Raw genomic sequence first — 20,808 nt, 5'->3', positions numbered from 1 at the left:
CTTACAATTTTTTCAGAAATCTCTCGTGCTGAGTCGGAAGAGTAGGTGCCCGATGGTCGCATACGGGCCAACTTCCATTTCTCGTGTCTAGACGGTGGAGAAGGAGGCTGAGGAGGGCTACCACTCTGAGATGGTGGTATAGCATCTGCCTTTTGCTTGAGGATTTTCTCCTCAAGCTTCCTATACCCACCACGAGATAATAGGTGGGGGTTTTTGTTCTTAGCACTTGTTCCTTGTGCTTTGCTTCTAATTGCCTGTCACATACACATTAATTAATGAGTTCATATGATATATATTTGTTAATGAGGAATTGAATAATATGAACTACACTAACCTGCCATTCCTCTGACATCCGACTCTCTTTAAAAACCCGCCAAGTCTCCTCATCAATGGACTTATATGCATTACATGGAGTTTTATGTTTAAGGTGTCCAAAGATGTACCTTGATGTCAACTTGCTTTTAAAGTTTCTGAAATTTTCTGCAACAGTTGACAAACACTTATTTCTAAGTGTTGGGACATTTGGAATGTCAAATGTCATCTGAAAAAAACATAATAAAGTTGTATTAGTACAAAATTATCAATATAAACAAATTATAATTCAAATGCTATTAACTAACTTACCAATATATCTTGCCAAATAATGTTCCGATCACCCTCGGACACATGATCAAAAGATGGAATGAGAATGCTAATCTTATCACGTGCCACTACTCCAAGGTATGATCGGAAGTCATCTGCATAGGGGCCAGTTGCCACACCCGTGGTGACATTCACATTCACCGGAGTTCTTTCACCACTATTTTTCCTGATTAATAGTTGTTTCATCCTAGTGGGTCCTCTAGTGGATCTGGGTGGGGGAGCCTCATCCCCTGAAGAATGTGGATGATCAGCCATATATCTGTCAAAATAAATAACAACATTAAATTTTCTTTCAAGACTTATGTAATATCATATAAATTAACAAAACATGTAATAGTATCCAAATTGAAAATTCATACATAAAGATATGGATTCATGATACAAAAGCAGGATCTGATGGAGCAGGGAAGGAAGTTCACACCTAACAATTCATCATATGTATATTCCCTCATCATGATCTGACCGAATTGCATGTACATCATCGTCAACTACAGATTGGTCATCCAACTTTGTTGTAGTTTGAAATGAATGGTTGTCAGCAATATCAATATTAATTAGATTGTCTTCGTTAACTTCAATTTGTTTTTTGCCTTGAAGAGCAACATACCAATGGTCAGACGAAGGATCTTTGACATAAAAAACTTGAGATGGTTGATGTACCATGATAAACGGTTCGTCTCGATAACCCACCTTGCGAAAATCAACCAGTGTCATACCCGAGTCATCTATTTTCACACCACTCTTATTGTCAAACCACTTACACTTGAACAATGGAACGGAAAACTTGGTGTAATCAACCTCCCATATCTCTTCTATTATACCATAATATCTCATTGATCCAAGTACAGGAGATTGATCTTTTGATGTGGAAAATTGAAGTGACTCAGCTTCTAAACTGACTCCACTATTTTGTACTGTGCTTTTATCATCCAAAGTCTTCGTATAGAATGTGCAATTATTGACTTCATAACCTGTACAACACACGACATCAAACTTCAAACCATTTGCAAGCCACAATAAAGTTTCAGAAGAATGTGGCTCTTTGTCAATTTCAGATTTGAACCAAGACATAAATGTTTTGTTATGCTCCATCAATTGCCATTTCTCTGATTGTCTTGGATTTTTATTCTTAACAATGGTTTTGTGTGCTTCCAAAAAAGGGATCACCTCATCTGTGTTGTTCAATATATAAAGATGCGCTTGCAACAATTCTTCGCGATCTTTTGTCACCACATTGACACCTCGGATGCTTTTACTTGTAGAAAATTTATTCAACCATGCTGTGCGAGGAACTCCTATTGGATTCGTTGATGTCATGTAATCTGAACAAAACTCGATACTTTCTTCAGCAATATACCTTTCAATCATCGAACCTTCAGGATGATATGGATTTTTAACGTACCCTTTCAAAATCTTCATATAACGCTCAATAGGATACATCCATCTTAAGTATACCGGTCCGCACAACTTGATTTCTCTAACCAAATGAACAAGTAAATGTACCATGATGTCAAAAAAAGATGGAGGGAAAAACATCTCTAGTTCACACAAGATGATAACAATCTCGCCTTGAAGTTCATCTAACTTTGTAGGATCGATGGCTTTACTACATATTGACGAGAAAAATGAACACAACCTGTTTATGGTGTGCCTAACATTTTTGGGCAAAATTCCACGAATAGCCACCGGTAACAACTGTTGCATTAAGACGTGACAATCGTGAGACTTCATGCCAACAAGCTTTAAGTCCTGCATTGACACTAAACTCTTGATATTTGAAGAGTATCCTTGTGGTACTTTGATACTCTTTAAACATACACAAAAACTTATCTTCTCTTGTCTAGACATTGTGTAACATGCAGGGGGCAAATAAGTACGTTTACCAATCTCCTTCGGTGCCAACTCTTCTCGGATATTCATGTCAACCAAATCCAAACGAGCATTCACTCCATCTTTTGTCTTTCCCTGAATGTTGAGTAATGTACCAATCAAGCTATCACACACATTCTTTTCTACATGCATCACATCTATGCAATGTCGAACATCTAACTTTGACCAATATGGAAGATCAAAGAATATTGATTTCTTCTTCCAAGGGGTCGTTACAGATGACTTCTTCGATGTTTTCCCAAATACATGATGTATTTTATTAACTTTTTGAAGAACTTCAAGGCCAGTAAGTGGATTTGGTGCTTCGTCCCTCTCTTGATCTCCATTGAATGCTTTTTTTAACCTTCGATATGGATGATTACGTTTTAGAAATCTCCGATGACGCAGATACACCGTCTTTCTTCCATGTTTCAATTGATGAGCTGCAGTGTTTTCTTCACATATAGGACACGCTTTATGACCCTTGACACTGTATCCTGACAAATTACCATAAGCAGGAAAGTCATTAATGGTGCAAAATAACATTGCACGCATCATAAAAGTCTCTGAAGCGAATGCATCAAATATTTCAACCCCGTCAACCCACAAAACCTTCAAGTCTTCAACTAGTGGGCTTAGATAAACATCTATGTCATTTCCAGGCTGCTTTGGACCAGATATCATCATAGACAACATCATGTACTTCCTCTTCATGCACAATGCAGGAGATAAGTTGTAAATTATCAATATAACTGGCCAACAACTGTGATTGGTACTCAGATTACCAAATGGGTTCATTCCATCAGTGGCTAAACCAAGCCTAAGATTTCTACACTCTTTACCAAATTCGGGGAATTGTCGATCAATATTTTTCCATTGCTTTGAATCAGCTGGATGACGAAGCAGCCCGTCAATTTTTCTCTCATCTGCATGCCATCTAAGGTTTTTAGCATCTTTGGGATTCGCAAACAAACGCTTCAGTCTGGGCACTATTGGAAGGTACCAAACTACTTTCAAAGCAGATCCATTTTTTTCTATCTGACCATTATCTTCAGTATTGTTTTTTGACTTGTATCGTGATAAGCCACATTTTGGACACTTTGTCAAAAATTCAAACTCTTTCCTATACAAAATGCAGTCATTAGGACAAGCATGTATCCTTTTATACTCCATACCCATTGGACAAAGAATTTTCTTTGCATCATAATTACGAGTGGGCAGTGTATTTCCATCTGGCAACATTTCATTCAACAACGTCAACAGTTCTGTAAAACTCTTATCAGTCCATCCATTGCTCGCCTTCAAATTCATGAGCCTTAACACCGCTGACAAACGTGTGAACTTAGTTGAACCGACATACAAAGGTGTTTCTGCATCAGTCGACATCGTCTCATACACATGAGCTTTGGCAAAATTTTCTGCTCCAACATCGCGGATCATGTCCTCCAATTTGTCTTCATCCGGTCGATCTTCTTCCATGGTGGAATCAGTAACATTTACACTTTGAGAGTCAGAGGGAAAATCCATTTCTTCGCCGTGCCAGATCCATGTTGTATAGCATCTTAGAAAACCATCACATATAAGATGTTCTCTAATTTGAGTTGCGTTCAACTTTCTCCCATTCAAACAGTTCACACAAGGACATCTAAATTTCACTTCATTATCAGTTCTCCCCTCATTACGTTGCGCGAATTGTATAAATTCCTCTACCCCTCTCTCGTACTCAACACTAATGCGTGGTAAATTAATCCAATTTCGATCCATACGTAAATATTCTACAAAATTACAATCATACAATTATACAATATATTCAACATACAATCAATTCAATCATACAATCAAACAATTAATAAACTATAACAATTTCATGCACTATCAAAATTAAAGCAAAAATTATACCATAATACATTACCAAAACTATAGAAACTTCATACATTACCAAAACTATAGCATTATGCAAAAATTAATGAAAAAATCACGTTAAAAATGCAAATGGACATAAATACCTGGAAGAGGAACGGCGGCGGAGAGGGTGAAAAACGCAACACAACGGCGGCGGCGGCGGAGAGGGTGAAAAACGCAAGGAAATCACGATTTTGATCGGCTAAAACTCGTTTTTATCGTCAAAAACGAATAATGACCGAACAATTTTGAGTTTAAACGGTTAAAAATGCAAAATCTGAGATGAAGGGTGGTTCGGAGGAAGAAGAAACGCGAAAACAGAGAGAACCCGCGAGGAAGACGATGCACTGTTCCAAGTTTTGTTTTTTAACTCTGAACAGGGGAATCTACCGCGGTTCACTACTTAACCGCGGTATAAAAGGGTTATATGCCGCGGTTTAACCCCCAACCGCGGCATATACTAATTTAAAAAATTATCAGAAATGGCATTTTTGAAATTATTTTCAAACTATATGCCGCGGTTCAGCGGGCAACCGCGGCATATACCTCGAAATATTTCAAATAAATATTAAATTAATTTCATATAGGCGAATATGCCGCGGTTCCCCAGGGAACCGCGGCATATACCCCTGAAACGTGTTCAGCACAACTGTCTCCCCAACTGCATTCCAGAGAATTTCAGAAGTTACAGGGGGTATATGCCGCGGTTCTCTGGGGAACCGCGGCATATACCCCCTGTAACTTCTGAAATTCTCTGACTAGCAGAGAAGTTAAGACGTTACAGGGGGTATATGCCGCGGTTCTCTGGGGAACCGCGGCATATACCCCCTGTAACTTCTGAAATTCTCTGACTAGCAGAGAAGTTAAGACGTTACAGGGGGTATATGCCGCGGTTCCCCAGGGAACCGCGGCATATACCCCCTGTAACTTTTCAAATTCACTGACCCAGTCAGCACCTGCAATAAATTGGCAGGGTATATGCCGCGGTTGTGCAGAGAACCGCGGCATATACTCTGTTATTTAATTTTTTATTTATACGTGGCGTCAAAGGCAAAGTTTGACTGGGGTATATGCCGCGGTTCTACTGGGAACCGCGGCATATATGTTCGTTTTATTTACAAAACTGCCACCGCGCACCATTATGCTGCGGTTTTCGTTGAACCGTGGCATAATGTGCGCTGTAAAAACCCGATTTTTTACTAGTGCACGTTTATTTATTTTTATCTTGTGTTCTCTTATATAATGAGCACATTCACAGTTTTGGAATCAAAGTGGCTGGTCAGAATCAACTGGATTATTCTGGACTATGTTGACAGCTTTAATTAATAGATCGATGCCTACTATATAAGGAAAATGTTTTTTTTTTACATTAGAAGTACCCCTTGACAATTTAAAGAGTGTTATAATCATTGAAAAGAGTTGACTTATATATTTGTAAAGAAAAATAGAAATGAAAGGATAAAATAATAGGTGGAAAGTGTATGAAAAAAATTATTGAATGTCAAAAAATAATAATATTATTCATATATATATATATATATATATATATATATATATATATATATATATATATATATATATATATATATATGTATGTATGTATGTATACTCAATTTACTGTTGAAATCATCTAATACTACTTGCTGCATGAAGTTATAATCAAACACTACTTCTTATTTCTTAATTAGTTGTTATAAAAATTCATCACATAGCTTATACTACGGCGGGCGGCAGCTGTTTTCTTTTTCTTTTCCTTTGTTTAATAATCTGGTTGACCTTGTGTGATCAAATGTGTCCATTTGTAGAAAAATAAACATAGCTGAGTGTACTATATTAACCTCTATTCCCTTCATTTTTTCATCTGTAATTGTGAGTTGATCTTCTTTTTCCATAGAAAGTGCTGTGTTGTGTCCATGGATTCTGTGCATGCTATCTCTTCAGCTAATAATGCATGTTCATTCACAACTGGTATCTCTAGTGTCACCCTTTTCTTAGTTCTTTGATTTAATATAATTTAATTTGTGTATTTGATCAAATTTTCATTAGAAATATTTTTTATATTTTGAATCATTGATAATTGTAGGTGGAAATCTCTGGCGTTGTGAACGTTCAACCAAGAATATTTGCTATACAAGTATGTCTCACATATCCCCGCACTAACTTTTATTGATATATTACATTTTTTATACTAAGAAAGAAAACTTATTCAGAATAAATTACATTAACATTGTTTAAGGAGTTTTTCATATTTTTCCGCTTTTTAATGTTTATAGTATTTTTTTGTGAAAATAATAATGTATTAATAATGTCATTGTAATATAGCAAGAGTGTTAATGTGTTATTTTTCAAACAAGAAAAAATACATGTTTGAATTAAAAGTTCTTTAACTTAACGTTTATATAAAAGTTGTAACCTAATTTATATTCATACCTTGGTTTGTGTGATTTAGTGGAGATAGAACGATGATGACATAAAATTAATAAAAGAAATATATAGTATAGAAATAGAAAAAGGAAAAATATCATCTAAAAGACTCAAGCAATACAAATATAATTTACTCTTATTATTCCGTTATTATCTCACTTTTTCACAAGTTCATCTGCTACTTGCAATGTACTGATAGATAGAACCACTTTAACTCTTTATGGGCTATATATATATATATATATATATATACTAACTATTTTGTAATTTTACTTTGCAAACAGTGACATTGATACGATAATGATATACAAAGTATGTTTGAATCCGGTTTTTCTTTAAGGAACTTCTCCAAACTAAAAAGTTAACAAAATTAAATTAAATTTTCTTTAACGAACTCCGTGCTCTTCGCCAATCTTTGTGGGACCTTGAGGGAGGTTTCTTAGTTGAAAGGATGCAAACATACTTTTCCCTAAAAAAATTAAATTAAATTTAAAATAATTTACTTTGGTTAATTACAAATAAAATAAAATGTTGGAATACTAATTTTGTGCTAATTAATATATTAGTTATATGTCTTAGAAAAAATAAGTTCTGTTTTTTCTTTTAAAGTTTTAATTGAGAAATGTTAAATTGATTATGCATTTATATTGATCTTTTTTTATCAACTTAAGGAAAACAAATATATAATATATAATTTATTTTTGTATAACCTCTAATACTTCATCAAACATTTGGTGCTTAGGTTGTTGTGACTCAAAAGCTTTCCCATACAAAAGAAAAAGTCAAATAGAATATAATCCTCTGATGTTCAAACAATCAAGATTGAACAATCATTACAAATGGATTACGAATGAAGAATGCAACAAAAAATATGTTGGAAAAGCCATCTCAAGACCATATTCTGAACCCAAAGATTCTAACGCCAAAAACATCTTGGTATCTATAAAAGAATTTATGGTTGCTTTCTACTTGTTTTGCTATCCTTACACCGTGATTGGTCGGGTAAGTTCAAGTTTTTTCTAATATGAAACACTTTTTTTTTTTGTGTATAGCTATAATATCATTAATTTTTTTTCTAATATGAGACATTTTTTTTATCTTTTTTGGTCAGACATTAAGCACAGTTTCTGCATCTCTCTTAGTAGTGGAGAGACTATCAGATATATCTCCATTATTTTGTATTGGTCTGTTACAGGTTACACTCTAATTATAAACTACTTCTCTGTCATTTATAAACTACCCTTTAACTTCATTAACAACTTTTGAGTTCCGGAAATGTTTCAGGCTTTGGTACCTCATCTGTTTATGGACATTTATGTTAATGGTGTGAATCAATTATTTGACCTTGAAATAGACAAGGTATGAAACTGTGTACAAGAAATAAACATGTCTTCATCAAGAAATTACTTTGTTTATGTCTTTTGGACTTTAGTATCAATAAACATACATTTCTAACAAAACAAAACTTTTCAAATTATCTTCTTGAGCAAATTTTACTACTTTAATATAATATCAGAATTATTTAAAACTTGTTCTAATAAGGTCAATAAATCAGACAACCTTTTATAATTCACAAACATTATGGAGGAAGTTACTTATGGTTTGTCTTATTTAGTAGTTTGTTGCATGTTTTATTGCAGATAAACAAACCCTATCTTCCATTGGCATCTGGGCAAATATCCTTTACAACTGGTGTCATTATTGTTGCATCAAGTTTAACTCTGGTGCCATATATATTCTTTCCCTTTTAAACTAATATTTTTAAGAAGTTCTTCGCTGACAAAGTATAAGGAAGCTTTTTAATCATCTTCTACAGAGTTTTGGGATTGCCTGGACTATAGGTTCTTGGCCATTGATTTGGAGTATTGTATCGTGCTTTCTTCTTTGGACAGCTTATTCGATCAATGTGAGTTCTCTTCGATTGCATATAAACTTATTTTTTTCCCTTAAAATGTTAAGGCATAAGCATATGTAAAGATTATGTAAGGTTAGAGTACTTATAATAATATCCATAATAATAGAAAATATATTTGTAAGATGAAAACAAAAATGATTGTTTTTAGTTCATAAACAGTGTTGTAGACTACTAAACAATTTATGATAACCTATTTAAATTCCCATTTACAATGTTTTAGATGATGATAACACTGATTTGAAACTTTTCAGGTGCCTCTGTTGAGATGGAAAGGACATCCACTACTTGCTGCAATGGTCATTTTTGCCACTTGGGCAGTCATATTTCCAATCACATTTTTCGCTCATATGCAGGTTGTCCTATAACTATTATACTTATTATATATTCAATCATGAAAAACCATTTATTAGGTATAAACATGTAACAATAAACAAATCCATATAAGGTTTTTGGTTAGTTTGGTTCCCTCCAGAGTCAAATATTTGTTAAGTTCGGAATAAATAATGAATACTTACATGTAAGTCACAAGTTCAAAAGAAAAGTAATAAACAGATATACATGTAACTCACAAGTTATGATTTAAGACTACACTTCGTCCGTATTAATATATTTTTTTGTCAACAGAGCTAATTATATATATTCTCTAATAACATTTCACTTGTTATTAATTAGGTTTATTAATATTTTTTCATTATATATTTGTAGTAATGGCTTAATATTTATTTTTTACATGATTCCTTTTAAAATAATTCAATGTAATCTTTTTCGTTAATCACTTATTATTTTTACACATTTATTATTCAATCCCAAGAATAAAAATAAAAGAAATAACGTTAATACTAATTTAACATATCACATAATTTAAATATATATATATATATATATATATATATATATATATATATATATATATATATATATATATATATATATATATATCACATTGAACCAAAATAAAGAGAGAAAACATGAACTAAAAAAAGATATTGAATCATTGCTGCAAATAAGAGACAAACAAAAGTTCTTAAGCCTATTCATTAAAGTAAGAAAGAAAATGGGAAGCTAAATACTGTCTTTGATGTAACAATGTCCAGACCTTTGTGTTGAAGAGGGCTATAATCTTTCCAAGATCAATGATTTATGCTGTTGTATTCTTGGGCTTCTACTCTTTAGGTATTGCATTGTTCAAGGTAAAAGACTCTAGTTTCTCAAAACAGACATTCTTTTCAACATCAAGCTTTTGGTTTACCATATGTACCTATTATGAAACCTTTTATTGGATTCAACAGGATATACCTGATATCGACGGAGATCAAAAATTTGGTATCCAATCCTTTTCAGCACGTTTAGGTCAAAAACGGGTATGTTTCTCTAATAAAACATCTTAGTTAAGCTGGTTGCCACTTTTTATCTTTCTTTAGTTGATTCTAACTAATCTTTGCAGGTATTCTGGATTTGTGTTTCCCTTTTTGAAATGGCTTTCGGAGTTGCCGTCGTGGCGGGACTAGCATCTTCTTCTCCTTTGGTTAAAATTGTCACGGTAATATGCTTCTTACATGTATAAGTTTCATTTATACTTGGTAATATTATTTTTATTTTTTGTAAATAAGAATGGGGTGTGAATTGTGATGAGTAAGTGTTACAATATAAAACGAGCGTGTGACAATCTTATTTTCTTTTAAGTAATTTAGAGAGATTTGGATTATCTTTCTTTATTTTTCTTAAATACATGGGATATTTCTTTCTTTAATTAGGATTAGGGATTTATTATTAATATTATAGAAATTAGTTTTTTTTTGTGATATTATTCTTCTCATCTATATATATATACATATATATATTTCCTTCGGCAAAGAAAATAAATTAGCAAATCCCATAAGAACAATTACCTTCTAACAATACGGGTATTGATAAGAAGAAAAAGAAAATAAAAGATATGCACAAGTGAATGCTTCGAGCTATAACTTGGACATTGATTAGAAAAAATACACAACTTTTTTCTCCTTTTGAGGAAATTTCATTTTGGTTTTGATATTATTTGGTGTGAATTTTTAGAGTTTGGGACATGCTGTTCTGGGTTCGATTCTCTGGTATCAAGCAAAATCTGTAGATTTGAGTAGCAAAGCTTCCATTGGATCCTTCTATATGTTGATCTGGAAGGTAATGTTTTAATATATTTGTTTACCAATTAAGGAGTTAAATATGTATATTATTATTTGAAAGAAATGGCCATCCCATTAATTTTCCCTTGCTTTGAGAAATATTTTTCTTGTTAATTTCTATTGCTTTTCAATTTCTAATTGAGATACAAAATCCGCACTAGTAAAAAATTGCATTTTTAACTCGCGCATTATGCCTCAGTTTTTGTGGAACCGAAGCGTATCAAAACGCGATGGCAGTCCTATAATTTTTAAAATAGTATATACCTCGGTTATTAAGTAATCGCTGTCTAAAAATAATACTGCCTCGGTTGGCAGGGTAAAACCGAGGCATAAAGCTCACGTGACAATGATACGACCTTGGACAGATGGACCGAGGCATATGGGCTTGGGCTGATAAAAGGCCAAACCTAGCCTCTGCGACTATGAACGATTTCCCCCAAACCTAGCAGCACTCTCCTCTTCTCCTTTCTCCAAACGATGTGCGATGGCGGTGAGAGCGGCCGTGAGACAACGACGACGGTGCGACGAGACAGCGGCGACGGTGCGGCGAGATAGCGGCGACGGTGCGGCGCGACAGTGGTGACGGTGCAGCGATGGCGGAAGCTCTTTTTTCATGGAGTGGCGGGGACGCGGTAGTGAGGACGCAGCATCGATGGCGGAAGCTCTACGATCTGGGATGGTGGAAGCTCTGCGATGTGCGATGGCGGAAGCTCTCGAGAGCGCATCTCCCAACCTCCATCACAGATCCACCTCTCCTCCGCACTCTAAGTCTATTTTCCTCTGTTCATTCATCTTCTCCACCATTTAAAACCTTGGTTCCACCGATCAATCGGTCAAGATAGTGTCTCTGCAGGTGGATGGCGAAATGGATTTGGGGTTCTGCTTCTTAGGTTGCTCTGCGGCTTTTATTGCTCTGTGGCTTCTATTGCTCCGCCGGACTTCAACCTCAGCCGCTCGGAGAGCTCCAATTGCACCTCCGTCAAGGGCTTCTAATTGGGTTGTTAATGTAGGTTGGAGTTTGGGTGGCACTGGTTCGTGATAATCAAAGGACTGGGTTGATGGAGTTTGGGTGCTTTCTTCCTTGTGTTGTTCTTTCTTGTGTTGTTTTCTGTGTGTTTTCTTCGTGTGTTTTCTTCCTTGTGTTAGTTCTTTCTTCCTTGTGTTTCTGTGTGTTTCTCAAAATTGGATGTTTCTTCCTTGTGTTTCTGTATGTTTCTCAAAATTGGGTGGCACTGGTTCATGATACCGAAATTTGGGTTGTTCATGTGACTTCATTGAATAATAAATAGACGTGAACTGTGGAAAAAAGAGGAAGAACTCTTAACTCTGTGCAACATAATCAATAACTCTTAACTCTGTGCAACAAAGTAACTCTGTGCAAAAAAGAGGAAGAAGTGAACTGTGGATACAAAAAAAAAAAAGACGTTATTGCCTCGGTTATGGAAGAACCGAGACATAATCGAATATCGTTTTGACCCGGTTCAGAACCGAGGCAAAAACTACCTTTTTTTTTACCTCGTTCGTATATGCCTCGGTTAAAGCACCGATGTCTATAAGCAAAACTAACCGATGTCTTATCCCTTTACTGTACTAGTGCCGGGATAAATCAACTGAAGTTCTTTTTTCAAAACATGAATTATTTCTTTGATTATAATTTGATGTGAATTTATATTAATGTTTGTCTTATAAGTCTCGTATCGACAAATTAAAAATAAGATATATTATAAGTCTTAAAAATAAGATATATTAAAAATGTTTGTCTTAAGATATATTATAGTCATTTAAAACTTATGTTAGTAGAAATACAACAAATTTATCCTACATAAAATGCAAACATTATGTTACGCTAAAATCTGTATTTACCTTTTTTTAAGAGTTAATATTTACCGTTTTTAAGATTTTGTATTTACTTTTTAAATTTTTGCACTAAAATCTGTCTTTTTTTCATTCAAAGTGTGATATATCATATATTGATTTTTTTTTTCTTTTTGCAGTTACTGTGCGTGGCATACTTTCTCATGCCTTTAATCAGATAAAGATGTACGAAGAACAGTGTTGATATCCACACCCAACTGTCGCATTTGAAAATTATTGAAATGGTTGGTAGAGATATATGTGGTCACTGAATATTATTAGTTTGTATTAGTTTACATTTTTCCTTAGTTTCAAGAAGACTTTATATGCATTCTAGAATGACAAAATCATTCTTTTATAATATTCTATTATATTTGTCAATAAAATCCAATTTAATCCTTCCAAATTGTTATAGCATAAAAAACGACTTGGATCGAATTGATGGAATATTATATATTAAATTTAGTTTCCCGTATCATCTTTTATTGTTCTTTTCGTTAACAATAGTACCATTAATAATTTTATTATATATAACGTATATTAGAATATAAAAGTTGTGATTAAATTAATTAAAGCACTTTAATTATTTTGTGAAACACAGATGTATTTAACAATTAATAATTAAGTTTACTCAAATCTAAGTGTAAACAGAGACGTAATCCTTTGGTCAAACCATAAGTGGCACACGAAGAGTGAAAAAGGTGAGGAAAAACAAACATGTACGTTTGCAATGCATCAATTTACTAAGAATTTATGAAAGGAAAGAAAATTGAGAGATGATATTCTATCACTACCAAAATCTGTATTTTTACTGGCGGTTTTTTTAAATGTTACCGGCGGTTTTAACCCCTGCAGATCATATTTTCCGCGGTTGGAAAAACCGGTGGGAAAACGTCCGTCGCCAAGCAAGTACCGGCGGTTTTGAAAAAACCGCTAGTATTAGCGGGGGTTCCCAGGAACCGCCGAAATTTCCAGGGGTTTTGTAGAAACCGCCGGAATTAGTTGGGGCTTTATGAAAACCGCCGGGAATAGCGGGGCTACTCAAAAACCGCCGGAACTAGCTGGGGTTATCTCAAAACCACCGGAACTAGCTGGGGTTATCTCAAAACTGCCGGAACTAGCTGGGGTTATCTCAAAACCGCCCCTACTTTTGATGGTTTAGTTTACCGGGGTTTTAAAACCGCCGGAAATTTGTATAGTTCATATTTTTTTATTGTAATAAAATTAGATTATAATAAAAATGGTTTTATTGACAAAACAAACAATAAATTAATATGAACTAAAATTTAATAATATTGTATAAAATAAACTACATTGTTCAACCTAATATCATTCATACAACTAATTGTTCATACATAAAAATTAAAAAGAAAGAGGTTCATTACATATGTTCAATATAGATGTTCAATACTAAAAGTATGACTCATAAAAGTATTCAATAACTATCTAATTTTTTTCTTCATTACATCCATTGTTTGGCCCACTCCCTTGATCAGATACCTACAATATAACATAATAGTTAGTCGATAATATATTTAATAAAAAATCGTACAAATAAATTTAACAATTATTACCGATGATCTTTGAAATACTGCAAATTGTGAAGGCAATGGACCTTGATGATTTTGCAACAAAAGTGTCATGATTGCCTTCATTTCATTGACTTGTGATGTCAATGAAGATACCTATAACAGAAAAGTTTATTTAAAAAGTTAGAAACATGATACCTAACATGTTAATCTTAAAAGAAACAAACCAAGTAAATATTCATTAACCTGATATTCTAATTTAACATTAGAAGAAGTAAATGAAGATACCTATAACAGAAAAATTTATTTAAAAAGTGAGAAATATGATACCTAACATATTAATTTTAAAAGGAACAAACCAAATAAATATTTAAATATTCATTAACCTGATATTGTAATTCAACATTAGAAGGAGTAGATGAAGATGATCCAATATGAGAACGAGCATGGACTCCAAAGACTTTAGATGGGCAAGGACCCAAACCTAGACCGCGAACACGTCCACAATGCTCTTGGCTTCCTAAAACATGAGCCAATGAATCTAAACTTGATATTTCTTTTGATTGAGACAATGTTGTAGATTCATATGTTTGAATTTTTTTCCTACATACAACGTAATCAATGATGCCAACATTAAAAACATTGCATTTGTATAAAGAGACAAACTATTGAGTTGGCAGCAATATACTTATATTTAAACTTAAGATGTCTGCAAAAACAGTAGCAAGAATTGTCAATCAATAATTATATCACTAAAGAGATACATCATGAATTGTCACTAAAGAGATTATGACAATCCAAAGAAAGATCACATCTAATGCTTAACTGTCTAAACTATAATGGTTTCTTACAATGAATGGCTTTGATTTTACAATATAGGAGAGTGATGTAAAAGGAACCTAAGAAAGCAATAAAATTGGCACAAAAAAATTAGAATCAAGCTAGAGACTAAAAAGAGACGAAACACAAAGGAAATAAGAGTCAAAACAAAGGTACATGTGCAAAATATACTGTAGCAAAAATTGACACAAATAAGAGGCAATAATTTGGCAAAAACTCTATGCATACATGAAGAGAAAGACCTCAAAATGAGTGGAAATAATTTGGCAAGCTTCAAACCTATATGTTCTGTAAATTGGTGAGAAGAAAGGCTAAAAACGAAGCTACCAAACACACAAAACAGTGAGCAAAAAGGCTAGGCTGGACCAGCCAATGCAAGCAAACAAATTTGGTTTTTAATTTGATTTTGCTGGAGCATGCAGATTTGAATTTAGGAGTCTCGACCAAACATGATTGATTAATTATGTGTTTTTGATCAAAGCTAAAATTGATGTGTTTAAGACCTCTACTATTGTAGAACATACAAGCAAAGCCTACACACTTAAATCCCAAGTTGATCCATCTCAATTCAGAATACAAGAGCAATGATGCAAAAATGACTCTTAGCAAGTGCAATTTCAAGAAAAATTTTCTAGAAAATTTCTAAGTACACCAAAGTACAGGGAACGAAATCCAGCCATCAAAGCACTAAAATGAACAACGACTGAAATAACACCAATTTGACATAGCAAACAAATTAATTAAAACGAAATACCCGAAAGAAAAGGAACCATTAATTAAAACAGAGTCACCTTATGAAACAATATGCCGAAATACAACAATTATAGGAAATACTAAAAAGATTGGAACTTACACCAATTTCCCTTGCCTCATCACTAACAAAAGCTCCATTGGTCGTCTTATGAGTAGCTATCCAAACTTCTCCTCTGCTAACTTTGTGCCCACACTCTTTTTCCTATGAAAATTAACAAATGCTTATTAGGTATGTTATAAATATTATGAGAAATAGAAAATTGAAGATAAATAACACTTCACCATTTCTTCTCTCTTCCTTGCAATGCTCTTGGATCCCCTGTGTGAGCAAGAGTTTGTTTTGTCCTATTGTGTTTATTTTTTAAGGCAATCTCCTAACATTGTGATAAGAAAAGTTATTAAATCATAACAAAATTTTATGAAAAGAGATATAGGTTTTACCTTTGTTCTTTCATCAAGTCGATAGTCAACAAAAGAAGCCCAATGATCTCTATCTATGCCTTCTGGAGCCATGACAATCAATTCATCTCTAGTACGGGTGCCATCATCTCTTTGTTGCCACAATTATAGGCGACAATCTCTCCATTTATGATTAAGCGCTTTCAAGATCTAATTGATTTGAATATCAGAATTCACTACAAACTTTGCCTTCAAAACAGATTTTAATAAAAAAATTAACAACAATTACCCAATAAATAAATTTTGGATGCCTTCTTTGTAATGGTATTTTGAATTTACATTACTTACTTGAATTGTATTTTGAATTATGTCTTCTTTGTAATTTTTAGGAATCTTCTTCCAAGTAGAATAACAAATAGGGAATACCTTGAAGTTTCTAGCAATACTTCCCAAGAATCGATTCAATAATGCGCCACCATCTCCAATTGGTTGATATTCCTCATTCCAATGTACAATAATCCTTTCATTTTGAGGCAAATTCCAAACATCATTTGTTTTTAAGTGTTTGGTAGTCATCTTACATTGGTCATCTGTGAAGAAAGAAAATTTGTGTCAAATATTCTTGTGTCAAACAACTTCAGCAGTAACTATTCATATAAGTAACATAATGAAAACATTATTATGTTGAACTTGTGTCTTACCAATAACATCAACCAACCATGCTCCCTTGTGTGTTGGTGGCCCTTTTTGTTCAACTTCCAACAAAGTATCCTGATTTTCATCTTGTTCATGTTCATCTTGTACATGAGAATTTCCTCCTACTTGAAGTGGTGAATGAAGAACATCTTCATTAGAGGGCTACACAAAGGAAGATATATTAATTATAGTGGCATACTTCTTTAAATTCGCATTTAAAATCAGTACATTAGGTCAACATTGACTTAAACTTGTCCTATGTACAGTGAAGTTTGGATTCCAATGAATAAACTATATAAAAATTTAAATACATTAGACAAAATATAAATATAAAATAATATCTAAGATATTATTCAGAAAGAAATAAATGTTAAGGACAAACACTGTAGTATAAATATAAAAATTTAAATACATTAGACAAAATATAAATATAAATACATTAGACAAAATTTTTGGCACTATATGAAATCAACTTTACTTGACTTGTGTGAAGATATTTTCTTTTAGCTCCACCAAAAATTGAAGTGTGTAAGCTGATTTTAGCTTTATGCTGAAGTTAAATGCATTTTACTTTCTTATTATTTCTCTCTTATAAGTGCTCATAGAAAAGTTTATCCAAATAAGTCTAAATTGGGAAGGTTTGATTTCAAACATTCACTCACTCCTATATCATGCAAGGTATATGCTGAGTTATTGTGCGTGCTAAAGGTTAATCCCTTGACAGTGTGATCAAGATTTTAAGCTGCAGTCGAGATGTTTGTTATTATGGAAGATTGTGGACAAATATGGCTTCTGTTGTGGTTGCGGACAGTTGTTTAAAACCATGTCTGTAGTCTTACTGCTTAATTTTTATGATCACAGTAGTAAGAGGGAATATTAGTAATGGGTTGTCCTAGCTAATTGAAGTACATCTTGAAAGAGAATGTTGAGCTGGGAGAAATTGATATTGCATTCACTGATTTCATGATACAATTTTGGTCTTTTTATACTGGTAAATCTGCCAAAACTCTTGTTAACAAACTTAACTAAAAATAAATGACTTTTAACTATCACTGACCACCGTAACTAATAGTATTTCAACTGGGTCGAAGGCTACAATGTAATCTGCTCTTAGATACGTTCATTAGTATGTTGTCTATATGCTTATGGTCCTGTGCTGTGACAACACCCTCACAAGATGTGCTGTGACTAATTTACCATATGTGATTCTGGCAATTTGAATGAATGCTTAGAGATGCACAGAGAAAAAATCGAGGGGAGAGAGTGATGCTTGGAATGGACAAATCTGAGTAATTTTGAGTCTGCTCCGAATTCAAGATAGTAACTAGTTTCATTCAAGATGGGAAATTATGTTTCTGTTGTAAGAAAATGTTTTGATCTGGTGCAGGTTCCCTGGAACTGGAGAGTATGACAAGTTCTATGGTGAAGCGAGAAGAGAAGCGTGATGGTGTGGGAAAATATGAAGAGATAAGTGGTGTTTTGAGAGGAAGAGGTAAAGAAATAGAGAGGTTGTACGAAGCTGGGGTTGAAGAAGAGTTTGAAGATGTGATGGGTGCAATATACTTGAATGGACTGAGGACAGGACTCCTTGAAGGACATGCTCTCTTACTTAATCTCCTTACTCTCACAACACATTACATATATGAAACCTCGATGGAAATTTCCAATTGCAAGCTAAAAGATAATCCGAATCAGGATCTTAACATAATATACAATTAGGGATACACTAAACATAATATAAACAGTTTAACAATTTATTCAGATGCAGTTTAGATCATTAACACCCCAAATATAAAAATGACCACAAACAAATATAATATTCTTCAGTGCTTGGATCGCTAGTGATATAAGTTAATTATTGAAGGAAACAAAACACTTACATCAACTTGAACTGATGAATGAAAAACAAATGCATCTGGGGACTGAATAGGTGCAGGAGTCCATGCTGATTGAAAAACAAATGCATTTGGGGACTGATTATGAGTAGGAGTGCATGTGCTTTGGCTTGTCGAAGGTAGCTTTAGTTTGTATGTTCCTACAAATAAATGAATGTCAAAAAATGATAATAACATGAATAAAACAAGTATTAAACATTTAACAAAAGGGAACTTACTTCTTTGAGGGGCAGAAAGAGAGGGAGAGGACTGGACTTGAGGAGCTGGTGGATGATTAGTTGTGTGACCCCATGTATGAGAGGCACTTTGCTGTGTATGACGTTTTGTCTCCTTCTTCTTATATGTCATTTTCTTCATCTTCAAATGGTCTACAAACAATTACATAAATAAAAATTAAACCACCTATATAAGATATAATAAAGAAGAAAACAAATAGAATAACTAAATTAAAATTAAAATTAAAACCTTGTTAATGGTATATTTCTTTCATCATCGGGAAATAATGTTTCTAAGTTTTGTTGTTGAAATGGTTCACATTCATGAAATTTGTCAACATCATCTTCACCCATGTTGTACAAGTCTCTAGGCTTTATATGTACAGGGATGCACCAATTTTTATCAAACTCATCATCTACATAATATACCATTTGTGCTTCTGATGCCTGAATGTATGGTTCATCATCATCATTATCACCGGTATGAATCAAGCGTCCAAAACATACACTTGTAAATCCCAACTCATCAGTCACAATCCCCCTAGAAGTAGTTGTATTAGCCCACATACATTTGAACAAAACAACTGAGAAACAACCATGGTAGTTTATTTCAATTATGTCCACTAATCGACCATAATAAGGCACACCTCCAAATTACATTTGATTATCACTAGTACTTGCATAACTCCTTGTTCCAAATGTACCAAACACTCCACTATTTTGTGTTTTAAACCATAAGTCACGCTCCAAGATCCTAAACTTGAATCCGTTAACATTGTAGGCACTATATCGCTTTGCAATATCAATTGGACCCATGGCTAAGAATTTGAAATCAGTTGAGTGAAGGCTAGTTGAGTCATTCCTTATGGAAAAAAGAAATAACATGTCCAAGTCAATTATAATTATAACATAGAATGAAACCAATCAACAATGACCCAATATGCGTACACGACGTGAAAACCAATCTACAAATTCCCTATGAACTCTCTTGTCTATCAAAGATGATTGTCGCCTCCGATTTCTCAATTGTCTCCGTATAGTGTCTCTAAATTCCCTACATGAAGTGTCCAAATTATACATAGTTACTTCAAGAGATTGCTTTGCTCTCTTGGATGCAACCTTCTTGAACTCTTTCCTAGTTTGTTTCCCAGTGACACAGCCTTCGCAAATCTTCTTTGGTGCAAAAATCATAGGAACATTTTCACTAATTCTTTATCTCTCAACTGACCCAAGCTCTTGAAATTCAAATGCCCATAGCGATAGTGCCATAACCATACTTCTTCTTTAGTATTGACAATGGCTAAACACTGAACAACTATGGCATTGAGATTCACCTTAAAGGTTCTATTTCTGGCAAGCGGGGCCTTGAGCACGAGTCAATTTCTTTCATCAAACACCTCTATATGTCTTTGATGCATTGAAATCGTGTAACCTTTCTTCAGAAGTTCTCCAAAACTCAGCAAATTACTCTTCATAGTTGGAACATACAACACGTTATTCATGTAAGCCGATCAACCATCCTTGCGCGTGATCAAGATTTTGTCAACCTCTTCAGCCATGATCACACTATTGTCAGCAAATCTCACGCTACTTCTGATACTCGTGTCCAGGTCTATCAACCATTCTCTCTTGGTCGTCATATGGTTGGAACATCTTGTGTCCAAATACCAACATGTTTCTTCTTCTACATGGCTTGTTTCATCAACATGTAGT

At 33.8% G+C, this 20,808-nt stretch overlaps 2 protein-coding genes and 1 pseudogene across 2 annotated transcripts; 1 reads left to right on the top strand and 2 right to left on the bottom strand.

Moving 5' to 3' along the window:
• The first annotated feature begins 6,326 nt into the window (after positions 1 to 6,326).
• Positions 6,327 to 13,061, top strand: LOC124829130 (glycinol 4-dimethylallyltransferase-like). Its single transcript, XM_088096324.1, has 13 exons — positions 6,327 to 6,381; positions 6,497 to 6,547; positions 7,580 to 7,839; positions 7,949 to 8,032; positions 8,122 to 8,196; positions 8,478 to 8,561; positions 8,654 to 8,743; positions 9,004 to 9,105; positions 9,847 to 9,942; positions 10,042 to 10,113; positions 10,197 to 10,292; positions 10,808 to 10,912; positions 12,909 to 13,061. The coding sequence occupies exons 1-13, from the start codon at positions 6,327 to 6,329 to the stop codon at positions 12,948 to 12,950; spliced, it is 1,212 nt and encodes a 403-aa protein (XP_087952450.1). The 3' UTR covers positions 12,951 to 13,061.
• A 1,633-nt stretch (positions 13,062 to 14,694) lies between these two features.
• LOC148193957 (uncharacterized) lies at positions 14,695 to 19,228 on the bottom strand. Its single transcript, XM_088097062.1, has 8 exons — positions 19,099 to 19,228; positions 18,866 to 19,020; positions 16,991 to 17,147; positions 16,638 to 16,879; positions 16,332 to 16,538; positions 16,173 to 16,264; positions 15,991 to 16,092; positions 14,695 to 14,900 (listed from the first exon to the last, which is right to left on the bottom strand). Exons 1-5 carry the CDS (start codon positions 19,226 to 19,228, stop codon positions 16,500 to 16,502), a joined length of 723 nt encoding a protein of 240 aa, XP_087953188.1. The 3' UTR covers positions 14,695 to 14,900; positions 15,991 to 16,092; positions 16,173 to 16,264; positions 16,332 to 16,499.
• Positions 19,229 to 19,338: 110 nt separating this feature from the next.
• On the bottom strand, positions 19,339 to 19,911 carry LOC148193956 (uncharacterized; annotated as a pseudogene).
• Between the last annotated feature and the right edge of the window lie 897 nt (positions 19,912 to 20,808).

The sequence above is a fragment of the Vigna umbellata genome, chromosome 8 (genome assembly GCF_029865625.1).
Source record: "Vigna umbellata cultivar VRB3 chromosome 8, Vumbellata_1.0, whole genome shotgun sequence".
Lineage (NCBI taxonomy): Eukaryota > Viridiplantae > Streptophyta > Magnoliopsida > Fabales > Fabaceae > Vigna > Vigna umbellata.
The sequence above is the reverse complement of the archived record's forward strand: the minus strand, read 5'-3'. Positions and strand labels throughout refer to the sequence as shown.